Consider the following 17,675-nt stretch of genomic DNA (forward strand, 5'->3'; position numbering starts at 1 on the left):
CAGCGCCGGGGTGTGGTGGACATGGTGGTGGTCGGTCACAGCCTGGGATCAGTGATCGCAGAGGTCTTTTCCATCCCAAATTGATTCTGTGATTTTCCGGTGCTGGGGGCGGCGAGTCACGGAGCGCCTCGGCGCTGCGGGGGTGGGTCCCACCGCCCGCGGACACCTGAGGCCCGGCGTGGGGGGCGGCCCCGGCTCCTACTCCGCTTCCCTTCCCGCTCCCGGCCCCGTTCCGCTCCCGTTCCTGTCCCGGCCCGGACCCAGCCGGGCCCCGGCCCCGCTCGGCAGCGGCGGGGCGGGAGCGGGGCGGGCGCGCGGTCACCTGACGCCGCGGCCGCCGCCATTTTGTCTGTGAGCGTAATGTGAAAGGGAAAGCCGGGGCGCACCCGCGGGCGGAGGCGGCAGCGCCGAGCGGGGCTGGGAGCCGAGCGATCGCCGCCGCTCCTCCGCGGAGCAGCGGGAAGAGCCCCGGCGGCGGCCGAGAGGAGCCGCTGAGGCGGAGCCCGGCGAGCGCTCCCGCCGGAGGGAGCCGCCGGCGCCCTTCCTCCGGGAGGCTGCGCTCGCCCCCGGCCGCAGGAGAGCCGCCGTCCCGGCCTTGCGGGGGCACCGCGGCGGAGCCGCCGCCAGGGCCGCGGCGATGATGTCGGGGCAGTCGATCACCGACCGCATCACGGCGGCGCAGCACAGTGTGACCGGCTCGGCCGTCGCCAAGGCTGTGTGCAAGGCGACGACCCACGAGGTGATGGGCCCCAAGAAGAAGCACCTGGACTGTGAGTAGGAGCTGCGGCGGGGCCGGGTGGGCCCGGAGCTGGGCTCCGAGCTCGGGCAGCCGGTCGGCGCGGCCGCGGGCGGGAGAGGGGAGAGCCGGCCGCTTGCACCTGCAGGGGGGTGTCCTGTGAATCTGGGTGGACCCCACTGGTGTGATCTCCCGAACTTATTTTCCACGTGGAGGGAGCGAGGCTTGTAACACCTGGTCGCGCCCGGGGAGCAAAAATATTCCCGGCTCATGAGCTGTTCCCGGTGAGAGCTGCTTAGCTCTTGTGCTCTGGATACAGTGGTGCTTATTAATCCGGCACCTGGGGAAAAGGTATCTTAACTGTTACAAGACAGAATTTAATTTTTTTAAGCACTGTTTAGGCCTTCCGTGCATCCCGTGGACTATAGCCGTTTAAACAATTCGAACGTTTCCCGAAATACCATAATTATCTGTTTTACGGCTCATGAAAGGAGGTAAAAGATTAAAAGCGAGGTAGAGGGAAGGGCATAGGTTGATCAGTGCATTTCTTTGGATGAGAGTATGTTGCCGCTTTAATACGCTTAAACTCAGTGTGTTAAAGCCTTTTTCTCCATACCAAAAGATGCAGTTACCTCTGAAGTCTACAGAAGTATCAGTGGTGTTGCTCCGCTTTAGTAGCAGAGTAGCAATTGAAGTTCCTGTTTGATTGCTCAAAAGTGCACAAACCTTGTACGTTCTGTAGCATACCCGCTCTCCAGCTTGTAAAAGCGAAATAAATGTGTGTGTGTTTCCATTAAAGAGTGGAAAAAAGGCTTGAAGCCTTTTGCTGGTTTCTTCAAAGACAGGCGGGCAGTTCTGCAGGATTCATACAAGTTGATGGTACTAAAGGTGCTGCTGGTTCAGGCTCTCGGCAGAAGTGTTCTGGGTTACATTGTTTGAGCATAGCTGGGATGTGTGACCCGTGACACTGGTCTGCTCGTACTGGCTGGTGTGAGAGCTTTTGGTGTGGATCACACAGTTAAAACCAGCCCAATTTATATTTCATTTGTTACTGATCTGAATGGGTGGCATCCAGCTACAGTAGTGAACATTGCAGCTATTGTGTTGAAATGAAAAGCCTTAAAACTGGGTAACTGACAATTTGTTTTCTAAAGATACCTTTCTAAAGTTACCTTATTTCTTCTGGTCTTGTGTTCTGCCTGTGGTACAAGTTCAGTGAGGTAACCTTTGAGTCCAGAAATGGCAACATAACAGGAAGCCAGAAAGTGGTGACAGTTTGCTCAATAGTTTGAAAGGTTCTGAATCCTAAAAGAGGTAGTGTGTTGTTTGAAAATATTGAAATAATGTCATCTGCTGTAAGTCACCCTTACAAAATATGAAAATGGAAAGGTGGAACAATTCTTAACCTGAGAATGCCTTTTGATGACCAAGTTCCTTTTAATCCCAGGCTGTTTAGAGCTGTCAGTCAGTCTCCTGACAGTCCCCTTCTGTGCCAGATGAGTTCTGTATTCTGGTGTAACTCATTTGCTCAGACTTTGGCCTAAGACAAAAATCTTATTGTCACTTGGTATCTGAAATAGAGGAATGCTTTGGTGGAGTAGGCATAAAAAAAAAAAAGTGAAATATGGTACCTTAAATATGTCTGTAAGGGGTTAAAAAAATCCCAATGAACATGCTCCTCTCCTCATTGAGCCTACCCAGGCACTGCTTTTCAAACATCTGCAGCCCTTTGAGTGGCATTTTTATTTTTTCACTTGTACATAAGGCTTACTTGTATTATATGTGAGCAGGTAGATACAAAATACTGCAGTCTCTGGGAAAAAAATGTCATACAGTATGCTTTTCCAAGATACAGTGCAAGTACTTCCCAATTAAAGTACATTATGAAGGAAAATATAGCTTGGATTTAATGTAAAACTCTGGTGTTGTACTCTGGTCACTGTGTGTGTGTGTCATTCAAAATGCTACACCATCTGGTATTATTTCTAACTGCTGCTCAGGGAAAAGCTTTACCAGGAACAATTTTTTGAGAGTTGCTGCAGTTGTATCAGGGATTGTGGAAGAGTATCAGTTTGTGCCCTCTGTTCAGATTAATTCTTAAAATCCCCTTATTGCCAAGTTTCCTCAGCAAAAAAAAAAAAGTGGTATTACAATATAGGTTTTTACAGAAGTGTTACATATGCAGTCAGTGTGAGTATTTAAGAGTCTGGTGGTTTGTCTGACTACTAACTGATGAGTAGTATAGTCATATTTTACCTTAAGAGTGAAAAAACACCCACAAAAGATCCACCCCAAAAACCCAAGCAGTGTCAATGGGAATACTTGGGGATTTACCTTTTAAAGTAGGTCATGGTGTCCTAAATAAGTAAACAGATCTATTTCTGTAGTATTTTGTAATATTTTTGGATAATATAAAATGTTATATAGTGGAGCACCTGAAGGTTTTGTCTCTTCTTTCCTAGTGGGAGTTCTGTCACTCCCTCAGCCTTCAGAGTCTGGGTTACAGCACAGTGGGGCTGTTACTCTTTTGAAGGCAAACCTCCTCTTGTCCAACTGCTGAAGAATCACAAGAAAATAAATTAAAACTGTAGCCAGGCTGGTAACTGGCAGAGTAGACTTGTGTGTAGACCAAAACTTGGAAAAAACAAACCCCTAAATTAATTGCAGCTTAAACTTTTAAATTAACATAGTAATGAAAAAATAGCTTCTGTTTAACTTGTGTGCAGCCCACTTTAGAAGCACAGGGGAGGGGAAGGTAGTTAATGTTGCTAATCAAAACTTAAAACTCCCATATGTATACAAGCTTTGGAAACCTTCTAAGAAGTGGTAATTCTGGGCACTGTAATTCTGGTACTGCCCATTTTTTCTTCTCAGGCAACCTGAGCTTTTGACTGTCAAGTGAATGCTGATGCAGAGTTCTTGCAGAGATGTGCACGTTGTGCTACAGGACAAAGGCATTTTCTTGAACCCTTTACACAGACCAGTGGCTGTCATTCATTTGAAGTTCTTCAGCAATTTGTGAAGTTTTTCAGTATAATAATTGAGGAAATTTAACTTGAATGAAAAAAAATAGTTAATATTGTGGAGATCTATAAATGTATATAGTTTTTCTTAAAATATTATGGGCTGTCTGTCCTGTATCCTTGTCTAGTGGGGGAGTGGGACAGAATAGCTGAATTGCTTTGTTTGTGATAAAGTAACTCAAAATGCAGATTTAGCTGTTAATATATAATTGAAATTTAAAGATTGCTCTCAAATGTTCACTATGAGCAAACACGGGCATAACAATGTTTGTAACAGTTGAGTGCTGTGTTTGAAGTCTTCCAGCAAAAATTGTTGCATTCCTTGGCTACATTGAGAAAGTTGGCTGAAGTGGCTCTGATGTTTTACATTTTTGTAATGTGCCATCTATGATGCAACTTTCTAGAAGAGAGTGTATTTTTTTAAGACTGCTGGGACTCAGGAAAATGGTCTTACTTCTTATATCTGTCTTAAAGGAATTTCAGTCCTGTGACAAAATGGAAGAAATACATGAATATTAAACTATTTTGCTTGTCTTTATCTTATGTATTTACAGCTCTCTTGAGAGAGATTTCTGACTCAAGAAAATTATGCCTTTTCCTATTACTTAAAAGTTAAAAATTATGTCAGTTTTTGTCAGTGCCTGGCTGAGACTTTTCCAAAAACCTGATATATATTTTTTTATTTTGTTTTTAATATCTGGATTTATACATGCTGTCCTCTGAAGGGCTGTGTAGCTTCATAGATGAGGTGCCAGTATTTCAGATGAGTTGTGGAAAAGAAGTACTAAGCACTCCTCTAGGCACTGAGATTCTCACAGCTCTTCAGGCTGCTTGAAAGCCCCTGTGGTACTCTTCTGGTTTAAAGCTGTTAGATTTATTTATTTATTTTCTTTTTCTTTTTCTTTTTTTTCCCCGTGTGATGTTAACGTGTTTCTAAATTCCATTCTAGAAATAGTGCTGCAGTTTCACTTGTAGTTGAAATGATTCCTCTGGGTAATTGGCAAAATGCTTTGAGTTGTGAAGTGTTTATATAAGTACTGCGATAAGAAAATGAGCATCACTCACCCTGTGCATTTCATTCCAGTTTTTGCTGCCAACATCCATGTTACTGTTGCCCAGCTGTCAGTCTCTCAGGTGCATGTGTTCCTTTGTACTTCCAGCTGTATGGGGATAACAGCCTCTTCCTTCTGTGCCACCAGCTGAAATAGATCCTTGCAGTTGTCTCTATATAGATATTCCCATTGCAGGCTTAGAAGAATCATGTTAGAGAAATGGCACTTGCATTTCTTTTTATGTATCTCAATTGTGGGATTAAAATATAATGCCAGCTTTATTTTTATTGCTAGTTGTAAAATAGTATATCTTTTTAATTACCCCAAGTAGCCTTATTTTTAAACTTGGTCTTTTACAACATGCTCTTAAGAAAGTTCAGTTTTGACCTATAAAATGCACTGACATGTTTTGCTTAGTTTAGCATTTCAGAGGCATTTTGTTTGTCTAAGCATGTGTTCTCCAGTGTTGGTAACTGTGACTTTTGTGCTTCAGTGTTGAAGGAGGTTTGGAGTCAAAGACCACACTGTGCTGAGTACCCCCTGTAAAAATTGTCTTCAGGGCAGCCAGTGAGTGTTGTCCTCAGCATGTCTCGAGTGCATGGGGTGGCAGCTCACTGAGCCACAGCTTGAATTGGACTCCTGGTGGCCCTGCCTATGGGAAGTATTTAATTTTGGTTGCCTTTTGAAATGGACAGACACGTACCTTACACAGAAGTGTCCGCACTTGAGAATGAAACAATAACAAAAGAACTTCTCAAATACAGCAGAGCTCTGTCAGCTTCACTCTGTTACTGACACTTGACAGAAGAGTGTGGCTTCTCGTGGAAGTAAACCTTTATTCTGGCATAAAGCAAGACTTGGTTTATGGATGTAGGGCTTAAGGAAAGGAGAGCTCTCCAGTTAGAGCACTTCATGCAGGTGCTAACAGTAGGATTCCTTTCACATTGTGCCCAAGCAGCGCTGTAAGAACTCTCAATAGCAGTCACAGACATTGGAATGTGCAAAGCATCTCCCAGTGTTGGCATTATCTTGGGGTCTGCTGGAACATCTGCTGGGAGGCCTTAGCTTGAGGGAAGGTGACAGGACAGAAATCTCTGGGGAGCGCTGGCAAAATAGAAATGAAAATACCTCAGCTAGCTTGACTGGAGAGCAGCAAGATTTTGGTTTTTAACCTGGATCTTCCTTCTAGTTTCATCTGTTATTTAATAAGCACATTTAATATTGAAAAGCTTCAGTGAAAAATTTGACTTGCTTGCTGGTTATGTGAAGCAAAAGGACTTTGTGCTGAATTAATATTTTCGATAAGCTGTGTGGTCTTTGACCTCAGCAGATCAATGGAATTTCTTCAACTGTTACCTAGTTTTATAGGTATTGCTCTTGAAAGAGAATGAGATTTTTGTTGATTGGGTTTTTTTCCTTGGTTGGTTTTTATAAACTGAGAGTAGGACTTTCAATAGTCCTGTAACATTTCTGTGTGGAGTACAGACACATCAGCTGCTGCTCTTAGATACTGCTCAGTATTTTCCATGTATTTCTATAATACCTGATTATATACTGATTGGATTTAGGAAGACTTAGTTGCCTTAGTGTGTTTTGAAATAACTACTTAGAAGTGTCACAACAAGATCTTCATTCAATAGATGAGGCTGTTGCTTCATTATATGGGGCAATAATTGCATATAGACTGTTTGGACTTCTAGGTTAAAGTACCTCTTAATTTGTCAGGGCATCTGATGGTGATATAACCATGAGTAGGGAGCAGTAGCTAACAAATTACTTGGGTTTTGAGAAGTTCACATTTGTAAATACTGAACTATTTGAATACTACTCAGCAGTAAGGTTTTGATGTATAGCTTGCTTAAAGCTGCTTTCTGGTGCTCTTCTTGTTGTGCAGCTATTTCAGCATTTTTGTGTGTTGCCAATAAGAGTGAAAGTTTTCATCCCAGCTTCCATGTTTTGTATGTACTTGGAAATCTGACATCTGAATGAAATTAGTAACTTATTATAACTTGCATTTTATAGTTTTTTACCTTGATGAGATACTAAAATTCTTTACTCTGTTGAAATTACTTTGGTTAGTAAACTATTTTAAACAACAATCCTTAATCAAAGGACTTTTTCTTAATAAACCAATCTTTAGTTCAAGTCCATCTGCAATATACTCTGTGCCCTAGAAAGATGTAAATTTTAAGTGCAGTATTTCTGTGCAATATCTTGTCCTGAATTATCAATGTGTGAGCTCTGAGTTGCCATTTCAAGTGCTGTGATGACACAGTCTGTGCTCTGTCTCGGCGCTGCTGCTGAGGCAGAGCAGTGTCAGTGGTGCCAGCACCTCGGGACTCGCTGCTGCCGGTGCCGGGCACTGCCCTCCTTCAGCTCCTCCTCCAGACAGGCTGCACGACCAGCCAGGGGCTCTGTACCTATGGCTGCTCGCAGGCTCAGCCTAAATCAGAGGCCACAAAGGAAGCTTTTCAAACCAAATGTTTGTTTTACTGGCCTTGCCCAGTCCTTAGGGTGTACTTTGATCACACCTGAGCCAAATTTAGCACAGAGAGAGAAGAAATGTCTGATGTGCGTGTCTTGAGGGGTTTAGAGTAGTCCTGGATTCAGTTCTCTGCTCTTTTCTCAGCAAGTACCTACTTCAGCCTTCTCAGGCAAGTGTCTTCCCATGTGTCTGCTGGAGCCTGTCCTTTTGTTCTAAATCTCAGGCAAAATCCCGAACCTCTCTGTCTCTGACCTCCCAAGTTAATGTTCTGCTATTGAGTTTATTGTCAGTCTAGGACACAAAGAGGTTTTTGTATGAAAGCCCAAGACCTACCCTGTTCCATCACAAAATACTCAGTAGGCTTGTGATCAGGTGTTTTAAAGCTAAGTGGAAGGGTGAATAGATGCAAATTCTTGCTTTTAATTCTTACTGAAAAGAGGTGTATTTTACAGGTGTAAAAGAGCTGTATTTTGTAGCATCTCATTTGCCATCATGTGTGAGTACTCAGGCCTAGCTGGGAGTGGAAGGGTTGTGCTGCCTGTTGATCTCATGAGGTTGGGATGTCTCAGCTTTTCATTGCTTGTCAGATTTTCATTTTTTTGGTTAGATGGAGTGGCCTCGGGCATTGAGGATCCAGAAGGTCACACATCCAGCCAGCTCGCACTGGCTTTCAGAGACTAATTTGGGCTCCATTTTAATGGAACAGGTTATTTATTGATGAGATATCGAGACTCCTTAAAATTATTGAAATGCCTTTGAAGTTCATGCTTGGAGTGTTTCAGTAAAATGTAGTGAATCTCAGCAAGGAGAGTAAATGACCTCAGTTATTTCTTAAACAAAGAACTGAAGTTAATGCTTCCAGTATGCATTCTCAGTGTAAAAACCACTAAATAACATGTTGATCTTCTGAGCACGTAATTCATTGTAATGCTTTGATTTTTTTTCCTTTAATTTAGATCTAATACAGTGCACAAATGAAATGAATGTGAATATTCCACAGTTGGCAGATACACTCTTTGAGAGAACTGCAAACAGTAGCTGGGTTGTAGTGTTCAAAGCTCTAATTACAACACACCACCTCATGATGTATGGAAATGAGGTAAGACATGATTTGTTCTCTTAAAGCCTACTAGACAGCTTTTAAAAAATTGTCTCAATCTATAAAGCATTAGATGCTTATTTCAGTTTTTCAAAGATTTTGTTTTTCCTCTGCTGATAGCTCTAAAGTATTTGTCCAGAAGAAAAAAAATAGTTGTTCATTATTTCAATACCAAAATATATCAGTGTTTTCAGTTTACCTGCAGGTATCTGGGTTGGTCTGTGACCTCTCTAGAATAAAGGCTTGAAAGACTTCTGATGAGCTTTACTTCATTAGGGTAGTGCTTATCATTAAGAGCACAGGACAAGAGTCTTGTTAGCACTCCATAAGTGTGCAGCCAACCTAATAACAGATAAGAAAGAATACTTGCTGAAGGGGAGAGGAACATGGTGACTAGGACATCTGATTTTGCAAGACATCATCTAATGGGCTGAGTCGTCATATGTTGTTGCTGTTAACATTCCTCTGAAGCACTGTTCTACTGCATTTAATTCACTTTAATTATTTCATCACAATTTATTAAAAGCTTCCTAGTCAATGACATGGAGCTAGAAATGTAGCCTCTCTTGCACAAGCCTTATGTTAAAAGCTAAACCTTGGTCAGGTGACAGTCCTGAGCCTGTGTGTGGTCATTGACCTAAGAAATGATTGTTTACCACTGGTAACACTGAAGTGACAATTCTTCAAAGTGCTTTCCAGCCATTAAACTGCTGTGAAACCTTGGTGTTCCTCCTCTCTGCAAAGCTCTGAACTTGGTTGAAATGACCTGTAAAACATAGTGTGCTCTTCACACCACAGCAGCTGAGCTAGTCAAACTTCAGGAGCCTGGATTATGCAAGTAGTATTTTTGTTTTGTGTTTTCCAGCTTGTCTGTTCTAAAGTATAAAGTTGACTAGGCAGCTTCTTCTGGAATTATTTGTATTTTATTCATGAGCAGTGATGTCTCTATGTTTAGTTTAAGTTTATTTTTTTGCCAAATTGACTTTTGGATGTCAGAAGCTTTGCTAATAAGTATTTTCAGGTTTTCCTTTAATTTTTTTCCCTTGTAACAAATTTCTATTATAGATAAAGGTTACTAGAAACAGTTACAAATTGTGTAGTTTGCCTGTAAAATGCCTCTACCTTTTGACTCTCACAGCAATCACATTCTCCATTTTTTCTTCACCAACAGCGCTTTATCCAGTATCTCGCATCCCGGAACACTTTGTTCAACCTAAATAACTACCTGGACAAAAGTGCCATGCAGGGTAAGGATCTTTCACTGAAGGAGATAACTACTCCTTTTTTCTCTGTGATGGTGCATGCATTGGTGCACACTAGGAGCTAAATGACATTTAAATGGAAGAATGTTTTAATTTTTATTGGGTGAGACACCAAAGAATGTCCAGCCAAGAATGCTGACACTGGTAAAGTGACTTAGTTACCTAGGTGAGTACTAGAAATCTGTAATGTATGTTGCATTGCACACACAGCTGTAAATTTTACAAAGTGACCTCTTGATGCTCATTAGAATAAACCTGGTGAATTATCAGCGCTATAATAATTTTTGTTGTTGATTTTTAAAGCCTCAAGAGTAAATACTTACTGTTAAGGTGCATGGAATGGTAACTAAGATGTGCTGTATAAATAGGGAGAACTTCTTCAAATCTCTGATAAGTCCTTTAATTACTTGCTAGTGGTAGAAAACATTTTTAGGTTTTTATGTGGGTTTTGGGAGGTGGCAGATGAGTTACCAAACTCTTCAGCATTTTGCTTGAAATTCATTTTTATTCTGATTTCAAGAACATCTTAACAAGAACTGTTTGATGCTTGCCTAATCTTTTATGCTCGGTTCTTGTCTAATATTTTAATGTGTTTAGATGTTTGGTCTCACAATTGCACCAAATGCTTTCCTAATCTTAGCCACTTGGGAAGACACTAATGGAACCTCTCAAGATTCTGGAAAGTGCCTAGGAAGGACTTCATATGCAAGCTGACATAAAATAGGCTATTGTAGGAGAACAGTTCTTGAAAAGAGCTGAAAAACTTCAGTTTTCCTTTCAAAATGTCTAACTTACAAATGCTTAATTTTTAGGCTATGATATGTCTACCTTCATTAGGCGATACAGCAGATACTTGAATGAAAAAGCACTTTCATATAGACTTGTAGCAGTTGACTTCACCAAAATGAAAAGAGGGTAAGACTGCTCTACTACTTGTGTTTGACCCTTCCTGTGCAGGGGGTGGGACAAGGAGGAACACAGTTGTTCCTGAGCTTGTCATAGAATGGTCTCTTTTGGCCCTTTGTAGCAATGTTGCATTGTTCAAACAATACAATGTGTGCTGAAATCTCTGTATCTTGTAAATGTTTGTCTTTTACTCTGTAGGATAGATGGAGTGATGAGAACTATGAATCCTGAAAAGCTTCTGAAAACCCTTCCAATCATACAGAACCAGCTTGATGCACTCCTTGATTTTGATGTAAGTAATTTAAGCTCTGTGTTAAGTAACATTCTTTCACTTTGAAGTGAGCATTTCATTATTTCGTTAAATACTAATTTACTTTCTCATTGCTTTTTACACAGGCAAATCCAAATGAACTAACAAATGGTGTTATAAATGCTGCCTTTATGCTCCTCTTTAAAGATTCCATTAGACTTTTTGCAGCATACAATGAGGGGATTATTAATCTTTTAGGTATGTGAGAATTTTTTTAGCTTTTGAATTATGTGAAAGATATTGAGAAAACTAAAGAACATAGACAATTTATGACTTCAGTTTCTTAATAAATTTTCTCTGCTCTGTTGCTGTTAAATGAAGCCTGTCTTAGTTTTAGTGACCAGGAGCATAGGCTTACACATCCACTTCTACCTGGAAGAATACACGTTGAAACAGAAAATGAAATGAGAGGGTGATTGGTGAGACTGAAACAAAAATACCATGAAAGGCAATGGATAACCTTTGCAATTGGACTGTAAAGGTTTGGTGAGATATGTGGTGTTTTGAGTATTTAATATACTCACAGTATGGCTGAATTCTGTTTTCCTGTTCTTTCTTTAAAACTTGACTGGTTGCCTTTGACTGGTACCCGAATCTGACTGAGCTGATAAGATGAAATATAGGGGTTTTTTTTAAAGGGTGATAAGCTCTTAGCAAAGCCTTTTCATTACTATTTAAGCAAATTTATGAATGAAGCCATCAGTTTGTTCTGTTAATCCTTAATTTTTACTCAGTGCCATATTTGTAAGTATATAGGGCAGAACCATAAAAAGTGAAAGATGTGGTTGATCCTCCTTTTGGTATGTCAGTTCAGTATGCATAGCCACTCAGTATCAAAGTGTATTGATACAGGGTCTAAAAAGGTAAAAAAATTCCAGGAATAGCTTCAAATGATAAAATAATTTGTCTCATTGCCAGCTTTTTAAAAATATTCCCCATAACACCTAATGTAATGATTTGCACTGATTCACATCCATGTTTAATACATTTTTGCATTATAGTCTAACACACTGAAACAGAAAAATCAGTGGTTTTGTATTGACTGACTTATTGTAAAAGGATTCAGGTATTCCTATAAGCTTGAATAGCTTTGAGTTACTGCTGTGGTCTTAATGAAGCTTGTGTCAATTAACTTCTATAATACTGTGTCAGCTTTTTGCTGGGGAGGGTATTATCTTACAAGAGTTTTATTTGCATCCTCAGAAAGATATTTTGATATGAAGAAGAACCAGTGCAAAGAAGGCTTGGATATTTACAAAAAATTTCTAGCCAGAATGACCAAATTGTCAGAGTTCCTCAAAGTAGCAGAGGTAAATAAATCTATGTGCATGGGAAGGATATAATTTAGCTCTCTGTATTGGTACACTATCAATATTCATAGAAACACCTTTAAACAGATTGTTTGCTGAACTTCACTATACAAGGAAGTTTTCTAGAGATTAGTTATTTAAAGATTGTATATGCCTGTTAACATGGTGTGGGATTCCTGGGTATCCTTTTTATTAGGCAGACCACATAGTAAACTTTCTGAAGTATCATTATAAATTTTATGAATGCTCCAGAATGTATAAACTGATTATTACAGTCTATTTAAAGATTTTTATAGGGCTCTCCTTTACTGTAAGTACTTAAAAATTGATAACTAGTTCCAGTAAGCAATGTGGCTGTTTCTAATGCTTCTAGCAGGCTTTTCAGCATGAAAGTTAGGCTGGATGAAAAGCTGGGTTTGCCTTGAGATGCACTTTAATGCATTTTTGATTTCTAAGGTGTGTTCCTAGTGAAAGTTGTAGCAGTTCAGAAAATTATGAATATCCCTTTTTAATATGCTAGCTTCTGTGTAACACTCAGACACTGGTGGTTTTTATTTTCATTGGCACTGCATGTAGTAATGTACATTTTCTCCTTCTTTTTTTTGTAAACCCAGCAAGTTGGAATTGATCAGGGTGACATTCCAGATCTTACTCAGGTCAGTGTACATTGCATATTGATTAACCCAATTATTTTGTTAATTGTGTTTTTAAAGGTTAGTGTGTAGCATAGTAATCTTTCTTCTTGAGACTGTATTCCCTTTCATGTATTTAAATGTGGGAAATATGTATAGTAGCTTTTCACATGCATTAAATGCTTACACTTTGCAGTTCTTAATGAGATTTTTTGATTGTTTAAAGTAATAAAACCCACAGAAAATAATATTTTTCAAGAACTTCTGATTTTTATCACAGAGGATTCCCTGGTAAGTAAGCAGAAGTATCTTGCCATACCTAGAGGAAAGCCTTCTATTTCACTCTAACCTAATGTCTTCCAACACGCTTAAAGATGACAGTGAGCTGGTTCAGTTGAAATTTCTTTCTGTTCCCTTAAGTCTGAAGAATAAATTTGATGTTTCTGTATCAGCTCTTAATGCTGGCTTTGGTTTTACTCAGTAGTATGAGGGACATGTGCAGTGTAGGTTGTGTGCTGGATAACTCAGTCTGAAAGGTGGAATGCAGGGAAACACCTTCCACTGAGGAGAAACTGAGGGGCAGAAGGGAGGTGAGAAAATGCTTTGGTGAACAGGAAACACTGTTAGTCCACAGAGGTCAACAAAGTTATTCTTTGTGAGTCCCTTCATTTTATAGGGATGTTTTATTTCTCACCTAGGGCCACCCCAACAGAGCAGAGTGCTGTCATTATTTCTGTAGCACAGAGTAGCCTGCAGGGTGCAATAAACAGCCTGAGGAGACTTGGGCACAAACTGCAGTGCCTTAGAGCTCGAGTACTGGAGCTGTTGGAGTGCAGTCAGTGACAAACTAACAATCTACTGTGTAATGTTTGAACAGTCACATCTAATCCTACACTACCTTCTTGAAATTAAATTTCATGGGCTAATCATGAAAAATATATCTAGTGTGAAGATTTGCCTAACCTTAATCAGTGTCTTTTTAATATGGAAATCACACCTAAGCCACAAACTTCCATTGTCAGTGGTGTTCATTACTGCCTACAGTATGATTTCCATCTGAAATCATGCATGCTTCAAAGCACAAATCTGTAATGCTTGCTCCTAGCATTTAATATTAATCACTTTAAGAACTTGCCTATGTGGTATAAAGGAAATATGACTGAAACCATCAGGGTAAGAGCAGGTAATGATTAAAAACAGTAGTTTGAAGTTTTCTGTTGGTGTTTGATCTCAGCGTCATACTTTGTCTTTTGATTAGTACTGCAGTATTCAGCTGGGCTGTATTATGCTAATCACATTATACTGAAGTCTGAAGTTATTTATACCTCACTGGGTTAGTGTGTACTTGTCCACTTAATTGGGTCATTAAAAGCCTCTTGAAAGCAAGTGGGTTTTTTTTATTTACTGGGAATAGGGGCATTTAACTTCATTTTGCTGCTTTTTTTATCTGAAACTTTCAGTGAGAAAATACTTAATATCTACTGTGCCCACAACATTTTATTTCTAATAGCTCAGCTGTTTTGTTGTAAGTGCACTTACATGAGAAAAGCAATTCTGAGCTGGTGGTAGACCTCAGCATCCTGTGCATTTTGGCAATTTCAGTGCCACTGTTAAACATTCCACTTTGGCAGAAAATTTGATGGCATTTAATACGAGTTGAACAATTGTACATCCATTTAGTGCCACTTCAAAAGAATTTGCTGTAATTTCTTAATACTGCCACTTTTGCCTGTTTCTGAGAAGAAAATATTTTCCTTTGTAGGTGCCCTGTTTCACAGTGATGCTGTTTTCTGTTAATAGCTGTTCTTGTATGCCATGAATGTAACAGGGTTGTTTCCCTCTGTATGGATGTTAGTCTGTCATGTGTTTTGGGGGGTGGGGGATGGAGGTGAATCATGAAATACAGCCTTTCTAAAGTCAGTGGCTGGATTAGCCCAGGTATAATTTCTGACATAAAACTACCCTACCTGTTCACTCCAAGTCTGATGTTTTGTTGGATATTTGCAGTAGTGAGAGAGTTCAGAGGAGGTTACTGGATTGTTTGGTTTAGTTCTTGTGGTTGTGGGGGTTGTTCACAGGGTTTTAAAAAAAGTAAGTACAGAATATGCATTTCCATACAAATAAGAGTGAGTGGATTTGGGAGGAAAAAAATATGAGGAAAATCTTTCTGGAATTAGGGCACAGTCTGTTGTTACTAACATTATCTAAGTAGCTGTGCCATGCAATGCCTTTTGCAAGCTATTGTGCCTTCTGCTGGGTAAAAGTATGGGGAGGTTTGGTTTGATTGGGGTTTTTTGTTTGTTTTGTTTTTTTGCATGTTGTTTTTTTGTCTGCTTTGGGTTTTTTTGTCCCTGATACCTTTCCAAAAGGTTATTTCAAAATGCCCCCCTTGGGTTTTAGCTGTCTGGGTCGAACGCTGAATTTATTCCTGACCTGTGGTGAGGTAACTACACTGTCTTAGCTTACCTTGCACTGCTTAAGAAATATAAGCTCAGATATTCATTTTAAGACAAGCAGTTTTCTAGGATTATTCTGATTGCCTTTTTTTTTCCATCTCTTAATTAATCTAGTTTGAATTTGCCTTCAATGAAAGTGGGAAGGTAGAATTGTGCTCAGTGTTTCAAAGGGGAGCTTGCCTGCCAAAGGCTTGTGTGAATAATATTTTCCTCTTTCCAGGAAATGCCTTGTTCTAGCTTTTGGTACAGAAGGGCTGGCAAGGGCAAGTTTATTTTTCCTCCAAACAATGCCTGTTATATCTGTTCTACCTTCTGAAAGTTGGCAAGTGGTAAGAGAGGCTTAATGTCTCTGAAACCCTGCCAAGTGAAGAGGACTGAGCTGGTAAATAGATTTACATTTTAGAGTTACATTCCCTTCATCTAAATCTGCAGTAGGATTTATTTCACTTCGGGTAATTGAGTTGGTTTATTGTACAGTTACATGCTGAATAGCTACTCAGTCTGCAGTAGTGTCCTTGGGATCAGATTGGATTTGATTCCCTTTTTTGTCAAACCTTGCAGGTGTTTCTACTGAAAGCCTCTGACTGTAAATATTTGAGTAGAGAGTGATTGGGTTTTTGTTGTTACTTGGGAAAGTATATAAAAAATGCCAGGTCTTTTTCTGGGGACTTCTGTGAGTTTAAGGAAGTAGTGCTTCATCAGCTTTGGTTATTCAGTTAATTCTAACATAGCAAATACTGTTGCCAAAACCAAGAATCTGACTTGCGTGCACAGAAGCAAAGCCATTCTGGGGAATCCTTCCCTCCTGCCTCTGTGGTCCCACTCCTTTTAAGGAACCACCAATGAGTAGATGGAATTTGGGTGTGTAGGATGGCAGCAAAACTCAAAGGCACCATTTCTGATGTGTGAGATTTTGTTTGGTTTTCTCACCAACTAAAAATAATCTGTGTACTAAACAATGATGTGTTGATAAAAGCAGTGTTTTATAAATACTTTTAATTTTAGGCACCCAGCAGCTTGCTTGAGGCACTGGAACAGCATCTGGCTTCTGTGGAGGGAAAGAAAACAAAGGAAGTCTCTGCTGCCAGCAGGTGAGCACCCAATGAATTACAGCAGTGCCTGTACTTAAGATTTGCCATTGTCATTCTAACAATTTTCAGGATTCAGTCATGTGCTATTCTTTATTTTTATTCACTTCTGAATGTATCTTCCTAGAAATAGAAATGAAACATCTGGTGAGTAATGGTCTGATAGCTTAGCCACATTGGAAATGTAGGTATGTCTGCCTGTGCCTCAGACTTCTGATTATGCTGTAATAAACCACTGAGCTGAGACTTTGTGTATTATTCATTTTATCTTCTACTTTTTTAAGTCCTTTGATTTGTAACATTTACAAGGTGTTTGAATTTTGATTCTCTTCTTACGCAAGATAGGATGGTATTTATCTGAGTTGTTATTATTTATATATTTATGGCCTACCTCTCAGACCATGAATTTATCTTAACCTTCTCCTAAAAGCTCTTCAGCCCCTCCTCAGAAAAGCCAAATTAGCTTAGATGTGTTGTGCTGAAAGAAACTGTGTTACTCTTTCTGTCAAGTACAGTATCAATATGTATGAAAATATTTCCAACTGAATAATGAAAGATCTCTTTTGGCATAGACATTCTCCCACAGAAAATTGGTAAATATTGATAAATGTATCAGGCTGAGGTATGTTCCCAATTTGTCTTTCTCCTCAGATTGTTTTTTTCAAGAAAATAAGGATTCACTGCCACAATATTCTGTTCATATGTATGATGCTGTGCTTTCTTTGTTGTTACATAGTGTACAAACAAGCTTTCTACGCTTCTGACATTTGAATAACATTCCAGTCTAGTCTAGATAACTTTAAAGAGGAAAGACAACTGCTATGTTCCCCATTTTCCAGTTCCTACGTGCTGGAACTCAAGGGAGTCACTCTGTGCACTTGTGCTTCTTTGTCACCAAACTGTTTTTGGGGTCTGATGTACCAGAGAGTAAGGGAAGAAGTGACTGGGAAAGAGGATGACACACGACTAGATAAAGCACTTCATGATAAAACTGTAAGTGAGGTATACCTGACCGTGGGTTTTTTAATAATATTTTTTAAATTATTGCTCTTTTTAGAGCCAGTGCCCTATCCAGTGCTGTTTCCACACTTGCCAATACAGGAATGTCATTCAGCCGGATGGATGAGAAAGAAAAGCAGCAGGCATTGGAGGAGGAGCAAGTTAGACTGCAGGCACTTAAGGTAGGATGTTTTATCAAGTTTTGTATTGAAGTATTTTTTTGTAACTGGATAAAATAGTGTTGGGTAAAATAGTTATTGGATTGCACGTTGTCATACTGATTTCTGAACATCTGAATTGAGCTATGAAGTGACTCA

General features: G+C 39.9%; 1 protein-coding gene across 9 annotated transcripts in view; it reads left to right on the forward strand.

Annotated features, from left to right (window-relative positions):
• The first annotated feature begins 344 nt into the window (after nt 1-344).
• VBP1 (VHL binding protein 1) overlaps nt 345-17,675 on the forward strand; it is a 39,141-nt gene continuing 21,810 nt past the window's right edge. For 2 of the 9 annotated variants that reach the window (XM_064426830.1, XM_064426833.1), the window contains exons 1-10: nt 348-770; nt 8,253-8,395; nt 9,567-9,642; nt 10,470-10,572; nt 10,762-10,855; nt 10,960-11,071; nt 12,077-12,183; nt 12,798-12,839; nt 16,277-16,362; nt 17,417-17,540. In XM_064426830.1, coding sequence (XP_064282900.1) covers nt 638-770; nt 8,253-8,395; nt 9,567-9,642; nt 10,470-10,572; nt 10,762-10,855; nt 10,960-11,071; nt 12,077-12,183; nt 12,798-12,839; nt 16,277-16,362; nt 17,417-17,540 — 1,020 coding nt within the window. In that variant the 5' untranslated portion in view covers nt 348-637. Of the gene's footprint in view, nt 771-8,252; nt 8,396-9,566; nt 9,643-10,469; nt 10,573-10,761; nt 10,856-10,959; nt 11,072-12,076; nt 12,184-12,797; nt 12,840-16,276; nt 16,363-17,416; nt 17,541-17,675 lie in introns of all 9 variants that reach the window. The other 7 variants (XM_064426836.1, XM_064426834.1, XM_064426837.1 and 4 more) reach the window with 5 other exon arrangements.

This window comes from Passer domesticus, chromosome 7 (genome assembly GCF_036417665.1).
Source record: "Passer domesticus isolate bPasDom1 chromosome 7, bPasDom1.hap1, whole genome shotgun sequence".
Taxonomy (NCBI): domain Eukaryota; kingdom Metazoa; phylum Chordata; class Aves; order Passeriformes; family Passeridae; genus Passer; species Passer domesticus.